General features: G+C 46.3%; 1 protein-coding gene across 1 annotated transcript in view; it reads right to left on the bottom strand.

Moving 5' to 3' along the window:
- Positions 1-13,108, bottom strand: part of LOC142774288 (PHD finger protein 24-like) — a 44,484-nt gene extending 31,376 nt beyond the window's left edge. Inside the window, exons 1-3 of the mRNA XM_075874683.1 lie at positions 12,930-13,108; positions 4,058-4,172; positions 2,678-2,878 (exon numbers count right to left, since the gene is read on the bottom strand). Of these exons, the coding sequence (XP_075730798.1) occupies positions 2,678-2,878; positions 4,058-4,172; positions 12,930-13,108 (495 nt within the window). The remainder of the gene's footprint in view (positions 1-2,677; positions 2,879-4,057; positions 4,173-12,929) is intronic.
- Between the last annotated feature and the right edge of the window lie 5,573 nt (positions 13,109-18,681).

Genomic DNA, 18,681 nt, shown 5'->3' on the forward strand with positions numbered 1-18,681 from the left:
ACTTCTTCCCTACTTTTTTTGTGTGGACAGCACAATTTAAGAAACTGGAAAGTGCGTTATTGGAAGTGAGTTGTAAGTTTACCGTGGCAGAAGTTTGGTTGTGTATCATTTGTTTTGTTTCTTTTCTTTACCTGCGTTGTTTTTCTTTGTGGTCAATATAAACACTTGTTTACTCTTTATTTAGCAATTGTATCTTACTTCTCTCCTACTTTTTTTGTGTGGACAGCACAATTTAAGAAAACGGAAAGTGCGTTATCGGAAGTGAGTTGTAGGTTTACCATGGCAGAAGTTTGGTTGTGTATTATTTGTTTTGTTTATTTTCTTTACCCACGTTGTTTTTTTATAGTCAATATAAACACTTGTCGCACGTCACAACCAAGCATAAGTCGGTAAAATCGCTCGGTCTCACTCACTCACATCGGGCCGAAAGTCTGAATGAGTCTGGTTGAGTAATATTTTAGAGAGTTTGAGTGCGAGTGAGTCTGGTTGAAGAAAATTTTAGTGTGAGTGCAACTAAGTTCGGCTCAAGAAAACGTTGGGGAGTCTGAGTCTGAGTGAGTCAAAAGCGCAAGATATATTTCTCGAGTGAGTCTGAGTGAGCTCCTATTAGCTTTGCTGACCTATTCCTTTGTCTACTCGTCTTCAGCCTTACTATCAGCCTTACTTGGAGTCACGTTTATACTCACATATACTCGCACGTATTCCTAAGACGTATCGTTCATACACCATTTTAATATTTATTGATCAGTGGCCTGAATCAGGTAGGTGGATAAGCATAGGTTGTTTTCAACATTGCAAGAAAATTCTCCTTACTTGTTTACAACCACTCATAACCCGTAATCCAAGATACTAAATCAGTAGCCACCAAGAAGAGCACCGATTACGTGAGATGTCAGTGTTAGAGAGCGTTAACACCAGGGTCGAACGAGATAGTTTTAAGATAACGGACTCATGATAGGACTTTCTCGGACTCACTATGACTCGGATCGACCGTGAGTCGGAGTCATATAGCGAGTTGGGGTGAGTAATATTTTGGTGAGTTTCAGTCCGAGTGAGTCCAGTTGACGAAAATGTTCGTGAGTGAGGCGGAGTGAGTCCGTCTCAGGAAAATTTCGTTGTATGCAGCCAAGTGAAGAAGCTGGGCAGAATCGTCTTTGTTTGGAAAACATTTTCTCCGAAATGATCATTTGCTGTCCACATCCCGCGCACACTGTGTATTTCGAAATGTTGGGAATGGTTGATGGAACGATTCCCTGCATGTTCCTACACTGAGAGAGTGGAATATTGCTGCCGACGGAACTGTGATCTGCGTGGTATATTGTGACATAATCAGTTGCCTTTAGCGAACCGGTCTGTAAACCCTATCAATAACCCCAGAGGTTGTACAAATTAGCCCGTCTGTAGTTTACGTTACAAAAGGTACATTAACCATGTTAAGTTCGCACTTACAATGTCGCTTGAAAGTGATCGCTGAAACACGCAAATCTCTTTGTGGAAGAGCGCAATATATATTCAACCATTACCTTCACTTCTACAAATATATTGGTGGAATTGCGTCAACGCATGCGTAGGTTACGTCGCACACTCGCTGTTTTGTTGAACTAGAAAATGTGAAGGTGAAAGCTTTGTATTTCTCGTGGGTCAAGAAATTCTCGTGATATTGTGGGACCTGAAGATACATCGCGAAAAAACGTGAGCTTGTGTGTGTCGTCGGCGCACTGAAATCCACGTGAGGTCATTGTAACATGCTGTCAGTGAAACATCACCACAATAGAAGACATGATAATAGCGTCATATAATGACGTCACGAAACACCTTCATAACTTGGTCAAAATTTGGCCGGTCCCGGAAGCAGTGCAAACCCATAGGTACAGAAAGTGTTCTGGTGGCAAGGGAGAGGGGGGGGGGTGTTACCGTGGCTTAGAAATATACAATCCTGATAAGGAGAGGATCGCTTTTGTCTTTGAGTCGTCTGAGGCGAACGTAAACGGTACTGCGACTTTTAAAGCGAAGTGTTTTGGACAGGGTCTCAAGCACGCAGCCCGCGGTATCCTCACGAGAGCCCTTGTCCGATATTTTTTTATGACATTGTGTTTGCGACATTCCTAAATGGTGCTCGCATTATTTACTCAACTATCGTGGTTAAGAACACTTCATTCAGGGAAAATACACAGTTAAGCGTCTGTTTTTCCGCGAAGCATCCTTTGCAGTCACCTTGTGTTGGAACACAACCGTAGAACAGTGTATACTTAAGACCGACGTCCAAGTTATTGAGGATATCGGTACAGATATGGTTTTCAATCCTGACGGCCAATCCCCATCAGAAACGACCCACAGATGAGATTTGTGAACGGACATTGTTATCTGATGTTTGTTCACTCTCCTACTGCCTCCCCCCTCCCCCATCCTTGTTGCCAATCTTCTAACAGTTCTGGCTCTTTGCAAAACTGATGTTCGTTACTGCAGCCCAGGAGCTGATGTGAGTTCGAGACACCTGTTTTAGTTCTAGGAGGTGTAAATTTCGGCGGCTGTAGTGGCATATATAGTTGGACTTGGGAACGTTACCCGAACACTGGTGTATTAGGATACTTGTGTCGTTGCAATCGTCGTCGGAAGGATAGCGCAATCCTGTGAGCCGTGGGCTGTAGCCGTGGGACAGCGTCAAAGGCACACTCACACATTTCATGCAGGACCAGGAGTGGTGGTCTAGCAGCGCCCCTCGCGGCTGGTTCGGCAGCCCGGCGGCTCGCAGGCAGCGCAGGTGGTAGCTGTTGCCGCAGATGCGGCACTTCAGCATGTCCTCGAGCAGCGTCTTCGGGTGGGGCGGGTGGTGTCCATGCGAGTGGCACACCTCGCACAGCGGCTTCTCGACGCGCGCCTGCTGCGACATATATCGTGAAACACCGGCGTACAATAGGCCATTCAAAGAGGGAATTTTGGCTAACTGGCCGTAATTGAACTCGTTGCATAATGAGTGCAAAGCGACGATCAATACAGGAACGAGACCCGTAAGCAGGACTAGCGTCCGTCCTGCTCACGTTCCTCTTCGTTTTGTGATTATTGCATTGCACTTGAAGAAGGCGCGTGCAATAGAGAGAGTAATAGAGTCAGGGCGTATTTGTCATTGCAATTTCCTTGGCGTTTTGCGGATAAGTGGGTTCGTTATCGGCACTCATCCTTTTCCAAACGCTTCCGGGTGAGCACATAGTACCAGTTGTCCGAATAATCACAACTTTTGCTTTAGAGCTACAGCTATACGAATTCGATGGTTGTGGTTCAAATTGAGAGCTATACTGGATACACGTGACATGGGAGAATGAGTTTTCAATGACGCATGAAACTGCTCTAATGAATGCTGCCGTCACAATGTTCGCTGAGCTATTTCGTCTTCACTGTAGGACGAATACCTCTTATTGATAATATCCAGTTGTCACGTCATTCCAATGATATACTTCCAATTATGCCTTTGACTTTCATAACTCCATCATTCATTTGACCCTCTGCCTTCTTCGGCTGCGTTCCGCATCCCTTTCTATCCGTGTGATATGGCACGAGATACAATGATTTTTCAGCTAATCTCGATCTGTAAACCGTTGAAGGGCCGACTCAAAATACCGTTCGGCGTGGTGGTGCACGTAGCGGTTCGGTGCTCTGTTGCTGACCAGAAGGTCGGGGTTCGATCCCGGCCATGATGGTCCTGTTGTCATGGAGGTGAAATGGTTGAAGCCATTGTACTGTAAGATGTCAGTACACATTAAACGACACTGGATGGTCGATATTTCCGAAGCCCTCGACAACGGCCTCCCTCATAATCGTATAGTTCTGGCTCCCATATTTAATTGAGGGACTCAAAATGGCAGGGTGATATGTTGGTAGTAATAAATATCTCACACAGTAGCGCAAAGAATCACATCGACGGCGAATGCACGGTGTCACATCCGGGTTTTGCACCATCCGTGTAGTTATATTAAGTGCTTCAGTAGGAAAAAGAAGACACTAAAGGTGACTAGCCCTGCTAACGTAACCGTGTCCTTTTAACCGGTGCGTATGCACTCACGATGGGCAAGTCCTGTTCGTAGTCCAGATAGTCCACGCCTGGCGACGCGGGCTCCGTCGTACCCGGGGAGTGGTCGCCAGCGGGGTGCGTGTGCTTGCGGTGGTGCTTGCGGCCTCTGCGTCATGTGTGGGACAAGTGTATAAAGTGCAGTTCGGGGAACTGACGTGAATTACGACTTAAACTCACAGCCAGACTGCCAATCAGCATAGCGGATTATGACAATTATCATTGCGACCTTTGCGCAATCATCTTTGTAAGCGAGGAGCCTCACGTCTTTGATATAATTGGGTATTGTGAATTTGTTGCCGTAAAGAATGATAATTTTGGTTTTGTCTTCATGCAAGCTAGCAGGCTTGCATACAAGCTCGCAGCCTTTTTGGCGGAGGTGGAGTGTCCTCCATCCTCGCCACTTAGCTCCATCTTCCGGCCATGTCTTCACCCAACAACCCGTCTCCGCATCCTTCTGCGGCGCCAGCTCCAACGTACGTCACGGTGCCTCTCGTCCATATTCCCGGGTCATCCCTCTGCCTAGCCTGACCTGGACGTCAGTCATTGGCTCCGCATGCATTAACGGGTTAGTTAAACTCGCCGATGGGACCCTACCATGATATCTTGTATTTACTTGAGAGGAGCCGCGCATGTCTAATAGGATACTCATGAGACTTTTTTCTCTTAAGGCTCACGGAAAGAAGCACTCGCACCTCTTTTTCTTAGAGACAGAATTTTCTTAGAGAAAGAAAGAAAAACAGCATGTTATGCTGGCGGTTCTGTCTCCTAGTCCTGCGGAGTCCACCCACCCTCACTGAGCATGTGCATTTGCTTCCCCTCTCTCCTCTCCGGTGCCCTCCCACCCCATCCAGTAGAGGGTGTCGCCCGCTCTCACCTCGCAACGCCGACGCAGACTGTGCCTGCTAGCGAGTTTCTTGATTTAAAAAACTGACTGCTCGCACTGCAAAACCGTTCATTCACCGCCCCATATATAGGCGCTGAATCTTGAACTCTAGGGTAGTGCCAGTGAGAGATTGCTCCCGTGTGTTGTTGAACAATAAATATTTTCAGCGTGCATGTTAACTAAAAGCGAACTGTGGGTCTCTATGTCTGTTTAGAAAAAAAAAACATTTAACGATTTTGAGTACTTGGTACTGTTACGACTGGCCCTAGGGAACCAAGCAAGGAGAGTTTGGGGGAGAACCGGTTCTTGACCGACGGGGTCGTCCCCCCCCCACCTCCCCATTCAGGCTCCTCCTCTCACCGGGAGAACTCCGGACTCTGCTGTGCGTTCGTGACCATGTTTGGTAACATTTTAGGGCGCCGTGACCATATATGGACTCCGTGTTAGGTTGTGCCACTCCATGTGTTGTGAGAGGTGTTTCCCCCTCCCTCGTGGCCGAGGTGCCGGGGACACCGTATTGGCTGACGATGCGGACAAGGCGCCCAGTGTCAACAACGTGGCGCTATAAAATGCCGAAGACGTTTTGTATCACACTCACTCTTCTCTCTTTGGATCAGTTGACCACTTCTCCACATGTAAATAAATCTCTGTCGTTCGTTCGGGCGCTTCTTCTCGCTGAATTGTTGGACGATGGATCCTGCGACGGGGCCAGCTACCGAAAACGAGACCGACAGGACCCGGAGTCCCAACAACTGGATGGCAGCGGCGGGATGCCGATAACCCCGAAAGCGACCACTGGACGGAGTGAGCCCGAAGTTCAACAACGGGACGACAGGAGAAGGATGACACGAGCTCATCAACTTCCAAAGGGAATCGAACGGCACTTCTGAGAGGCACGACGCCGGAGACATGACTGCTACCTGGGTGAGTGCCGGCTTTCTCTGTTAAATTTTACCAGGCATTTACTCTATGTGTTAAGTAAAAGCTGGTAGAGAGGGGCTGTCTTGGTCATTGGGTTAACAGGTAACTTGCGTCAGGCAGAAATTGTGTGATAGCTTGGTTAAGCTCTTTCTGTCAGTGGCGTCAAGGTTAACAGTGGCAGGGCAGGATTCCGTATAAGAGCTTTTTGAAGCTTTATTTGTAGACTAAGTTAACGGAAAACTTGAGGCAAGGCAGGAACCTAGAGCTGTAGTTGCCGTCAAGGTTAATTAGTTGCAGGACAGGAATCTTTGTGGAACAGAGACAGCGCTACTGAAGGCAGCCATGAATCTGAAATCCCTGCGAAAGTCGATGTTGTTGCTACTTGCAAGGGAGTTGAATCTGGAGGTGTCGGACTCTGAAAGAAAGCCAGAGCTGATAGAGGCGATTCTCGCATTGGGGGCGGAGGATGACGAGCTGTCAGAATGTGTCGAGGAGATTCAGGAGAGACAAGCGGCCGAGGCCGAAGGAAAGGCGGCGGAGGCCGAAAGGCAAGCGGCAGAGGCCGAAAGAAAGGCGGCGGAGGCCGAAAGGAAAGCGGTAGAAGCCGAGGCAGATAAGATGCGAAAGCACGAGCTTGAAATGAAGCGCCTCGAGCTAGAGATTAGTCATAATAGTAGAGCAGGAGGCAGCGAAGCATCCGGTACAGCAGAGCGGGTCAGGTTCAAAATGACGGACCTAATGAGATCGTACAAGCTAGGGGAGGACATTGGGCTGTTCCTCGTCAACTTTGAGAGAACTTGTGAAAGGCAAGGTTTCAGCCAGGATACATGGTCTCAACGCTTGTTGTCCCTACTTCCGGGGGAGGCCTCAGAAGAAGTAATCGCGCGCCTCACGAAAGAGGAGGCTGACGAGTACAGTGAGGTAAAATCGAGCCTTCTCAAGAAATACAGGTTGTCAGCGGAAGGTTTCAGACAAAAATTTCGCAACGCCGTAAAAGAGAGCAATGATTCATACCCGGAGTTTGCTTACAAGTTAATGGCCAACATGGGGGAGTGGCTGAAAGAGGCAAAGGCGTATGGGAATCATGACAAGGTGCTCGAGTGTATCGGTCTGGAACAATTCTATCAAAAGTTACCAGAAAAGGTGAGGTTCTGGGTGCAGGATAGACCAGACGTGAACACCGTAACAAAAGCCGCAGAGCTCGCTGAAGAATTCGTTACGCGCCGCGCCCTCGGGGCAAGCAGCGAGCCAAAAGGGGAAAAATTCCTACGACCGAATAAGGCGCCGTTTAGAAAAGAACCGACAAGTCTCGCACAAAAGGGTGAGGAAAACAAGGCATCTAACCATGAGGCGTCGGCAGAGGCAAGCAAAAGGAAATTTGAGGCAAAAAAACCGGCGGCTTGTTTCAATTGCCATGAAACAGGGCACTTCGCGAAACATTGCCTGAAAGAAAAGGTGGCCTTTTTATCTATAAATGAAGCCGACGAGAACATGAAGTTGTTAGAGCCCTATATGTACGACCTTACCGTGAACGGCAAGCAGTGTCGGGTTCTTAGAGACTCCGCAGTCACTATGGACGTAGTTCATCCGTCCTTTGTTCAGTCCGGACAGTATTCAAGAGACTGTGCCTGGATTAGACAAGCCGTAGAAGCAAACAGTCAGTGCCTTCCCGTAACTAAAGTTGTCCTTAAAGGCGCATTCGGAACGTTCGAAACGGAAGCCGCGGTATCGCCATATCTACCCCCTCAGTATCCTTACTTATTTTCAAATAAGTCAGATGAAATGCTGAAGGAGAAAGGTCTAACGTTGGGAGAAGGCATAGTGCAGGCACTGAATAGATCGAAGGCGCGTGCGCTGGCTGCGAGAGCAACATTCACTGAGGCAAACAAGCCTCAAATCGACAACGGGCCTGGTTGCGAGTTGGACACCACGGTAACAAATCGTCTTGTGCGAGAACAGGCTGCAGAAGCCGTAGTCGCGGAGGCAACCATTCCTAAAGGCGACGTTGAACCTCCTCCCGAATTGGAAGGGGTCAATTACGCCTCGTTGACCGAGCAAAAAGAAAATGCCGTTGCTCCCCAGCCGCTTCCTGGTAGTACAGAGGATAGCACAGAGGGTGACACATTCCAGGTACTAGGAACTACAAAAGAGTTGTGTGTCATGCCAACTTCGGATAATTTCAGTCGGCTGCTGCAGGTGAGCCCCGCTTCATTAATAACCGAACAAAAGGGGGACCCGATGCTTACGCAATTCAAGGACAGTTCGAAAGAGGGAATCCCCAAACGAAATGTGAGATTCCAAGAGAGAAGCGGCATACTCTATCGAAAATATCTAGATAGGCGAGGAGTAGAGTTTGACCAGGTAGTCGTACCTCAGGCGTATCGTCAGGATTTGCTTAGTTTGGTGCATGGAGAATCATGGTCAGGCCACTTAGGCGTAAAGAAGACGGAAAATCGTCTTTTACAGGAATACTACTGGCCTGGATGCTTTAAAGATGTAGAGAGGTTTGTAAAATCTTGCGATGTGTGTCAGCGAGTGGGTAAGCCGGGAGATAAGGCGAAATTTCCAATGAAGCTGGTACCCGTAATCACGGAGCCCTTTCGTCGGTTGGTAATTGACACAGTAGGTCCTTTGCCCAAGACAACTTCAGGCTACCGTCACATCTTGACCTTAATCTGCCCAGCTACTAAATTTCCAGAGGTGGTTCCGCTAAAAGAGCTAAGTTCCGTGGAAGTAGTGAACGCACTTCTGTCCGTGTTTGCCCGGGTAGGCTTTCCTGCCGAGATACAATCAGACCAGGGCACCATTTTCACGAGTGTCTTTACGACAACCTTTCTAGAGCGGTGTGGCGTGAAATTATTGCATAGTTCAGTCTACCATCCACAGTCGAACTCGATAGAAAAGCTTCACTCCGTGATGAAGCGAGTGTTAAGAGCTTTCTGTTTTGAACGAAAAACTGACTGGGAAATGTGCTCACCTGCAACAATGTTTGCACTAAGAACTGCACCACATGAGACAACAGGGTTTACGCCAGCGGAACTTGTTTACGGCCGCAGACTGCGGTCTCCTCTTCGTATGCTGAGAGAGTCGTGGGAAGGTCAGGGTGATGATCCTCTGTAGTAGTGGAATATGTCCTCACCTTATTGGATCGTCTAACAAGAGCCCAACAACTGACCGAGAATGCGATGACCAAAGCACAGCAGAAGGCTAAGCTTTACTACGATCGGACAGCTAAAGCACGACACTTTGCTGTAGGAGACAGGGTCATGTTGTTGAGGCCCTCCCAAAAGAATAAGCTTGAAGTGCAATGGGTCAGTCCGGCCGAAATTACTCGAAAATTGTCTGACACCAACTATGTGGTAAAATTACCAAGAAGTCGTAAGGCACACCAGGTGTATCATAGCAACTTACTCAAACCCTACAAAGAGAGGGAAGCCATCGTGAACATGACTTTAAATGTTCCGGAAGAGGTTCCGGCAGAAATCCCTGAATTAGCTCCCGAATCGGATGAAGTCCCGATCGAGAAAAGAGTTGAGGATTTAGTATCAAAGTCACAACTAACAACGAAGCAGAAGCAGGAATTGCGTGGTCTTTTGACCGAGTTTCAGGACAGATTTGTAAGCGAGCCAGGCCGGACATCCGTCCTCACTCATGACATAGAGCTTACCTCGTCGGAACCGGTAAGATCTAAGACGTATCGGGTGTCACCACGCCGGCTTGAGCTAATAAAAGCAGAGGTAACAGGTTGCTGGAATTGGGTGTGATTGAGCCGTGTGAAAGTGATTACACTTCCCCGTTAATTCTTGTGGAGGTACTCGGCAAAGATCCGCGTCCTTGCGTAGACTATCGTAAGTTAAACCTCATCACCAAGGATTAGACATACCCAATTCCCCACATTGAGGAACGCGTCGAGAGGGTAAGCAGCGCGCAATTTATCTCAACGCTAGACCTAGTGAGAGGTTACTGACAGGTGCCGCTCACCGAGAGGGCGAGCCGGTATGCTGCATTTATTTCACCATTGGGGACATTCCGGCCTAAAGTGTTGAGTTTCGGCCTAAAGAACACGCCTTACTGTTTTTCAAACTTAATGGATAGGGTTTTGCGGGGTCAAGAGGACTTCGTATTGCCTTACTTGGACGACGTCGCCGTGTTTTCCTCGTCCTGGCCAGAACACTTGACGCATTTGAGAGCAGTACTGACACGCCTACGCGAAGCAGGTTTAACGGTAAAGGCGCCCAAGTGTCAGCTAGCACAAGCAGAGGTACTCTATCTCGGGGATGTTATCGGTCGAGGGCATCGCCATCCCTCTGAAATGAAAGTGGCAGCTATCCGAGACTTTCCCCAGCCCCGAACGAAAACCGATATTCGGGCTTTTCTTGGAATAGCTGGTTACTATCGTAAGTACATCCCTAGATATTCCGACATTGCCAGCACTCTTACTGACGCGTTGCGCAAGACCGAGCCCCAAATGGTCGACTGGGATGAGGAGAAAGAAAAGGCTTTCCACGTTTTGAAAGCGGCCTTGTCGAGCCAACCTTTGCTTAGTTCACCGGACTACTCGAGGCCTTTCATAGTCCAATGCGACGCTAGTGATAGAGGCATGGGCGCAGTTCTTAGTCAAAGGGATGAGGGGGATCAAGAGCATCCCGTCCTCTATGTTAGCCGGAAACTCACCCTTCGCGAGCAGGTTTACAGCGCTAGCGAAAAAGAATGTCCGTGCTTGGTTTGGGCAGTCCAGAAACTGGCTTGTTATATTGCCGGAGGCAAGTTCATTGTGGAAGTGGACCACTGTCCTCTCACCTGGCTACAGACCATGTCCTCTAAGAACGGCCGCCTGCTGCGTTGGAGCCTCGTTTTGCAACAATATACGTTTGAAATACGCTACAAAAAGGGTGTACTCAATGGCAACGCTGATGGTTTAAGTCGATGCCCCTGACGCGAGAGGATGTCTCGAGAACTCTGGCATTTTCTTTTCCTGACCTAGACAAGAGCTAGTGATTGTTTTTTTTACTCTTTTAGGTGTACTTGTTTGAAAACGTTGAACACACGGCTATCCAGGGTTTCGGGTTCGGTGTGCTTCCAGTGTTGTTGTTTTGTGTCACCTTTAAGTGTGAGTAACATTTTGAATAAATTGTGCATTTCCTTTAATATCAGTTAAAGGGGAAAATTGCCTGGTGGAGTTTGGCGGAATTGTCCGGCGCTCACCAGCTGAGTAGTTGTGTTTTCATGTGCGTATGTGATGTCTATTGAGCCCACAATGAAGCAGGTGTTGCCCTCTACTTCATCAAAGATGGTCGTCACCAAACCGACTGCCGGCGCTGATCTCTCCGGACAGTGGCTGCAAACCTCAGCCCATCGAGATCTTCACCCCCCCCCCCCCCCGCGCGAGAGACTGTTACGACCGGCCCTAGGGAACCAAGCAAGGAGAGTTTGGGGGAGAACCGGTTCTTGACCGACGGGGTCGTCCCCCCCCCCACCTCCTCATTCAGGCTCCTCCTCTCACCGGGAGAACTCCGGACCCTGCTGTGCGTTCGTGACCATGTTTGGTAACATTTTAGGGCGCCGTGACCATATATGGACCCCGTGTTAGGTTGTGCCATTCCATGTGTTGTGAGAGGTGTTTCCCCCTCCCTCGTGGCCGAGGTACCGGGGACACCGTATTGGCTGACGATGCGGACAAGGCGCCCAGTGTCAACAACGTGGCGCTATAAAATGCCGAAGACGTTTTGTATCACACTCACTCTTCTCTCTTTGGATCAGTTGACCACTTCTCCACATGTAAATAAATCTCTGTCGTTCGTTCGGGCGCTTCTTCTCGCTGAATTGTTGGACGATGGATTCTGCGACGGGGCCAGCTACCGAAAACGAGACCGACAGCACCCGGAGTCCCAACAGTACTCATCTATGGGAGAGAAGTAAGCTGTCCCTAAATAATAAGGTGGATTAAGGTGGATCTACCAAGCTAAAAGTCTAATCGGAGTTTTCTGTCTCTCATTGCCTAATAGCAGCGATTGGCATGTTCAAGTTGGAAACACCGGTCCATCACTTGCGTGCTTTGCGCCTCCCCAGGTTTCTCCCCTGCGCCACCGCATGTGTAAGCATTAGCGCCCACCGGCGCTGCTTCGCATCCACACATGGTTCTCTTTCGTGTGCAATGGCGTAACTTTTTTGTTAAGCTTCTTAGGATATCCTTGACCGTGGTGAACTTTCCCGCTATTTTCACCACCGTTGACATGTGATTGTCCATGTTTTCCTCTTATGCTCTTAGGCCTCTTAGGCTAACCTTGTCCCATGTCAGGAGTAATGGACAGTATATTCCGAACAGTATAATAGATGGCGCTGTTTCACAGAAGTACATATGAACTACAGTTGAGTGAGAATATTCTGGATGGCGCTGTATGGCTACTCTCCGATCAGCTGCTGCACGGGCAGTGGCTGAGTGCGCGGGGAACAAGTGCCTCTCTTAGTCTCTTTGATCGTCGCCGTAAGTGGTGGGTCGTTGGTGGGGCATGGACGAAGCGTAGCGGCGGGCGTGAAAAGTAGTGGCGGCTCGTTCTATTTGAAAACATGTTTATTATGTTTGATTCATGTTGAATTATCTTTCAAAACATGTTTATTCCTATTTTAATGCATGCCTTAAATATTATGTAACAAAACTGAACTTTCTATTTAAAAACAAAATGGCTGCCTTGGTCTGATTTGCGTGATCCCTTCAGAAATTTCTCGATTTGTGACACACACCTTGAGATGTGTTGTCTTCGCAAACTAATTGAAGTACTTGGCCATAAACTTCGGATTCACGCCCTTTTAGGTAGAGGACGACCTGATTCATTTAATATGCAGCAATGCTTGGTGAGAACGCGTCACACACTTCCCCTTTCTCGTGCCCGTCCCACTGCGCAAGCATTGTTTATCATCCCCGGAACGATTTCGTGATCAAAACCAATTCTCGATCTTTCCTAAGCACTTAGCATATACACGCTTAACACTGAGCAAAAGGACGCTCTAGTGCATTGGCACGTGCGTAGATGGTTCGCGCATCGCCGGCATCTCACTTACAGGGAAGATCCGAATTTGCTTAGCAACTTTCGTCTTTGCGAGGAGGACGGCTGAGACCAGCGTTCGTCGATACCGGCTCTGTCGGCGTTCGTGTAGAGTAGGTCTCCAGAGAGAGCGCCGGCTGGACGGCTCATCGTGGGAAGCGTTGGACCCACGCTGAATGCCGCTCCCCGCGGCATGTTGTTGTTGTTGTTGCCCCTTCGCACTGGCACATACCCACTATGGGGGATTGGCCATGAAATCTAGAAGTATCCTATATGAGATATATTAAAAGGTTTATCCTTAATGAAAAAACTAATGATGTAATAGAAAATAATAATTAACTAAAAAGGAATATTAAACTAAACAAATAATTGAAGATTGAATCTAGAAGAGAAAAGGTGAGGTAATACTACAGTGGAAGACAGAAATTTTGAGTAGACCAGACAATCGAGCTTATCTCGCCCGGTAACAATCAAATGAATATGCAAATTTCATTCAAAGTTAGACAAGTGTCTTCAGAAATATATTTAAGCAGGCATTATTATGACATACGCTTTGATTCTCGAATGAAATTGCATACAGCATCGAATACGCTCCTGTGGCAATGTCCCAAGCTAAAGGCACCGAAACTTAGAACATTATCTGCAGTTAAATTTAAACCTACTGCTTGAAACGGAACAATTAAAAGTCTTTTCCTAATTAATGAATAGTTTTTACATGTTATAAAGTAATGCTCTATTGTTTCCGTTTCTTCACAGAATGGACACAGGGGGGATATCGCCAGACCAGCTCTGTGCAAGTAAAAGTTTAATGGAGGGACACGACATCGAAATTTGGTTAAAATAACTTCTAACTTTTTAGATTGACTCCACTGAGGTTTCCAGGGGTATGTTAGGTGCTGATAGTCCGTATATTTAGTAATATTTTCCATAATATCCGTATAAATAGCCCATTTTCTATATCTGATCGACACTATGTGTTCCGATTCTGGTAGTACCGAGATCACAGGGCCATCAAGTGTGGCTCGAGATAGTGAATCGGCTATTTCATTCAACCGTATGCCACAGTGTCCCGGGACCCAGACTAACTTCAGGAACTTCACATGAGGTGGAACTAATGTTTGTAATGTCGCTAGAGCTCTTGATTGTTCTGAAGCTGTGAGAGTAGTACACAGCGAAAGAGAATCAGTAATTATCATTGCACTCTCTTCGTTTGAAGGAAGTTTTCGTAGCGCTAAAATAATAGCCAGGAGCTCAGCTTCGAAAACCGGAGTGAAGTCTGGTAGTCTTACCGAGAATGACCAACCGAGGTAATCTGAGACGATTCCTACTGCTGCCTTTTCTTTATTCACAGAAGCGTCTGTGGCTATTATGTTCTTTATTTCCGCATGAGCTATGTAGTCTTCTAACCTGTCATTTAAGTAACTCGAAGATTGAAACTTAGATAGTGGGGGAAAAATTTCATCACATTCTATCGTAATATTGTGATTTAATGCTTTGGTTCCAATTACCGATCTGATATCCACCTTTATGCTTTCAAGTTTCTTTTGTACAAAAATAATCTGGGGAGTACGAAAGCGTGGCCAGTGAGCGAGGAAGAAGGCGTCGGGGTCACTAATAAAGGCATATGCAGACCGTCTCGCTGATAAGCCGTAAAATTTCAAGTATGTTTGTACTGTTAAGATACGGAATCGGCAAAGAATAGTTGGTATGCGAGCTTCCTGATATAGTACATTAATAGCGACATACCTGGGGAGTCGCAAACACAACCGTAACGCTTCTCGCTCTAATAGAACTAACGGTTTAATTTTGTACGTAGGGCCACCCGAAAATAATATACACCCAAATTCGAGTATTGGGCGCATGTACATTTTATATATCATTAATAAGGTGTGTCTACGTAACCCATATTTTCTGTTGCTCAACCTTCGCAATAAGCCTGAAGCTCGTTGTGCCTTTGCCACGTTATAGTCTATGTGAGGGCTCCAGTTAAGTTTCTCGTTATAAATAATGCCCAAATATTTGATAGACTCTACTTGTGGAATCGGTTCCTGATTATAAAGTACTGAAATTTGAATAGAATCAGCTATAGGGAACACCAGGAGCGCACTTTTACTTATGTTTAGAGACAATGAAATTGAATGCAGCCAAATTTCAAGAGAATACATGTACTTTTGCAATTTTTGATGCAAAGAATAAAGGTCACTATCTGCAACGAAAAATGCAATGTCGTCTGCATAAATGTAGACAGTGATATCTCGTTCAATGGGAATTGAGCTCATCAACACATTGAATAACAGCGGAGATAGGACCGCCCCTTGAGGTACTCCACGTTGCTGTTTGAATTTAGATGAGTGACATCCATCCTTTGCACAATAAAATTCTCTCGATTTTAGAAACTCTGCTACCCAATCAACAATATAACGCGGAAAGTCACATTCGTGTAAAGAATTCAATAAAATTGAGTGCTCAACGCTATCATAAGCTTTAGCTATGTCTAGTGTTACTAGTACCGCGTATTGTCGTCTTTTTCGGGCAAGCTGTATTCGGCTCTCTAAGTCGTTGTGGCCCCGCGGCATGCCCACGCTTCTTCTTCTTCTTTGGCACTTCACGTTATTGTTATTATTCGTGTTCTCTTTTTACTCATACCCACCGTGAGGAATTGGCCAAGAATCGAGTGGTTTTATATAACATTATGAAGTTGCGGGTATTTATTGTTTTTCGTTCGTCTGTTAACCGAAGCGCACAGCCACTGTGGCAATTGCCTAAGAATCCAGTGGTGTTATAAAATTCTTGCGAAGCTGTGCTTACTAATTGTACTCGATCATCTGTTAACTGAAGCGCACAGCAACTGGGGTGTACAGTTGCGCACAGCAACTGTACAGCGCACAGCAACTGGGGCGCACAGCAACTGGCCGAGAATCGAGTTTTTTGTTAAACACATGAAATTTTAGAATAAGGAACACTTTTGCAGCGTGAACACAGCACAGGTGCACAAGAAGAAAGACAACAGCCATTGTTGTTGCTAGTAGCGTTAATACTCGGCCAATACCCAGCACTGGGTATGAGCAACGCCTCCAAGAAGACGAAGCAGAGCTGCGTGTGTTTTGTTCCTTTGTTTGTTTGTTTGTATCCATGGGTTAGAGGATACAAACAAACAAACAAACAAACAAAGTTGTCTTCCTCTTTATGTTCTTGTGTCGAGTTCATGCTGCAATCAGCCCCTCATGACTTGACAACCAGCCCACTTCGCAACTCTTGTCCAGAATAACCGAGACTACAGAATCTAAAAAAAAAAGCAGATTCTGCATTTGAGTTTGCTCGCTTGGAAGAATATGGTGCTCCGCTAGAAGGACAGAAATGCCGTTTACATCTCAACGATGAAGAGTTTTACGCAACCAATTTTTTACCTCAAGAGGTCTGGCTCGGGTCAGCCTTTTTTATGCCTTAATTGCAAAGATCATGAGTATCTCCGTCATTTAGTTTTAACAGAACAAGGGCTCTCAGACTATAGAAAACGTTTTTGTGAGATTACCTCTCCTAAAGACTGGCATATATATGTAACTTGCGGTGGTTGTTTTTTTTTTTGTAGCTACTGTGCTGGCTTTTAGCCACCGGAGCAGCAGCAGCAGGTAGATTTCTACAGGAGGCAAAAATAACCGAGTGTTGGGGTCAGTATCTTTATTGGTGACATTTGTTTATCAATATATTGTGTTTTTTCTTGCTGATAGTGTTATTGAGTTATTTTCTAACTATTTACTACTAAGCTTATCAATATAGCTATTTAAATCTAAAAAAATCCAGTGTAACTCTTTGTCGAGTTCCCCCACTGAACATTTACCTTCATAGGTTGGGTCTGGCTCAGCCACGGTTATGCCTGCACTGTAATGAAAGTGAATCTCTGGAGAACTTCTTTTTGACTTGCCGAATATTTAAAATGCCAATGAAAAAGACTACTTGAAAAGCCTCTACAAAAGTTGAACTTGAATTTTTCACTTCCTATGATTCTTTCCTTTGGTGCAACCATATTCGGTTTTAGCCACATGAGCGCTTTCAATGCTGTATGTAACTTTTTACGGGAGTGTAAAACAATTTAGTGTTAAGTGTAACTTAATCCAGTTGTCTTATTTAAAGTCGTGTAAATTTCTTTTTGGGCTTGTTCGTTGATTTTAGTAGTGTAAAGGTTTTTTTAGATTTGGTCAGTGCGTATTAGTCTGTAATGATTAAACTATTTATTTTCAACCTATTCCCTCAACTAGTGCATTATTTTTTTAAACAAGGCACCGTCCGACTCACGGCCTATATCCTCCAGAGTGAGCCGAGATTTTGAGGAACCAACCAACCAACCCTTTCTGAGCCCGATCCGCTGGAGTGAGTTGTGCAAGGCTACGGAGGAATAACCAACTGATCGCCCGACCGACCGCCCGACTAACAAACATTGTGTGCTTGCACTTGTACACAAGGGGAATTCGCTATAAACATAATAAGAGACGCGTAAGAGGAATCTTTTTGAACATTACCTACTGGTGCTATGAATCTCGACATCAAAACGTCAGGTTTGGTAAGTTATTTGCTCAATCACTCGATATCGCTTAGTCAGTAATTATGTGTCTCGATACATGAGGTATTTTTTTTATGTACGTGGACCAGATATCTTCACGCCTATCTCACATGAATCAAGGACATCGGAAAAGAGAGTATAGTGATCACTTAGTCAAAAACTGCCACGTTGTACTCTGAGATACCTGTTTGCAGTGCACCTGTCGAGATACATAATCGAACGTTCTTTTTTCTTAGAATGTTCTTATTCGAACCTATCCAGAACGTTTGGCTAATAGAACATTATTCTCGGAAAGACAGTTTTTCGGAGTATCGCATCGCTTGAGCTTGTGTAGAGCTCCCCTTTTCCTGTCAGTATTCGATGGCGCCTAATTGTGCAAGTGTTGACCAAAAAGTTCTCTGTCGAATAAGTTCAGCGAAAAGTCTGATAAGTCAGAAAGCCAGCCCTTATGTATATGACAATAATGTTATCAGGTTGCTCTCTTATCACATCTTTCTGCGACTGAGGCCAGACGATCAGGGAAAGTAAAACATGTCCAAAAGTGAATCCGTTTCGATATGTTTGACGGATCATGCTTACATTTCCATACCTGCTTTAACAGGACTGTCATGAAGATTCAGTGTGTGACTCCAACTAGCTTGCGTTTCCCGTCTTCTTTGGACACTTCACCATTCGTGTGTGGGCGTCAGTTTGGCGACAATGTTTCCGAGACTCTGACGCGACTGTCCGCGGGACGCAGCAGAGCAGGCTCATCAGTACGGGGTCAACAAGATTAATTCGGGTGCCTCCCACAAACTTTCCTTCCGTGCGCAGGCGGGTACGGCTAGCCGAGGCCGTAATGACATGACCCTGTTTGACCACGCCTCCGCTGACCTCGGCAATCCTTCACGCTGGACATCCGGTACTCCGCGCGGGCGCTCTTTTTTGTGCGTTTGTGTACACAAGAGCATACGGCGAAGTCCCGTTTGGTCTTTGTGATTATATTTGGCCGTCCTCGCTCATTGCAGAAGCGTCACATCGCTCGTACTTTTCGAGATTGTGCCGGAAAGTGTTGTGGGGCACAAACTGCATTCGCGAAGTCTTCCAAAGGGCACCACTTACAGACCTCTTCCTTCCTTCTCCTTCATGCCCCAATACAAATAGTTCACGAAAAAAAAAAACGTGGAGAGTAGGTCGTTGAATTAGCCTCTTATTAAATCGAAGTACTCCG

This window comes from Rhipicephalus microplus, chromosome 10 (assembly GCF_043290135.1).
Source record: "Rhipicephalus microplus isolate Deutch F79 chromosome 10, USDA_Rmic, whole genome shotgun sequence".
NCBI lineage: Eukaryota > Metazoa > Arthropoda > Arachnida > Ixodida > Ixodidae > Rhipicephalus > Rhipicephalus microplus.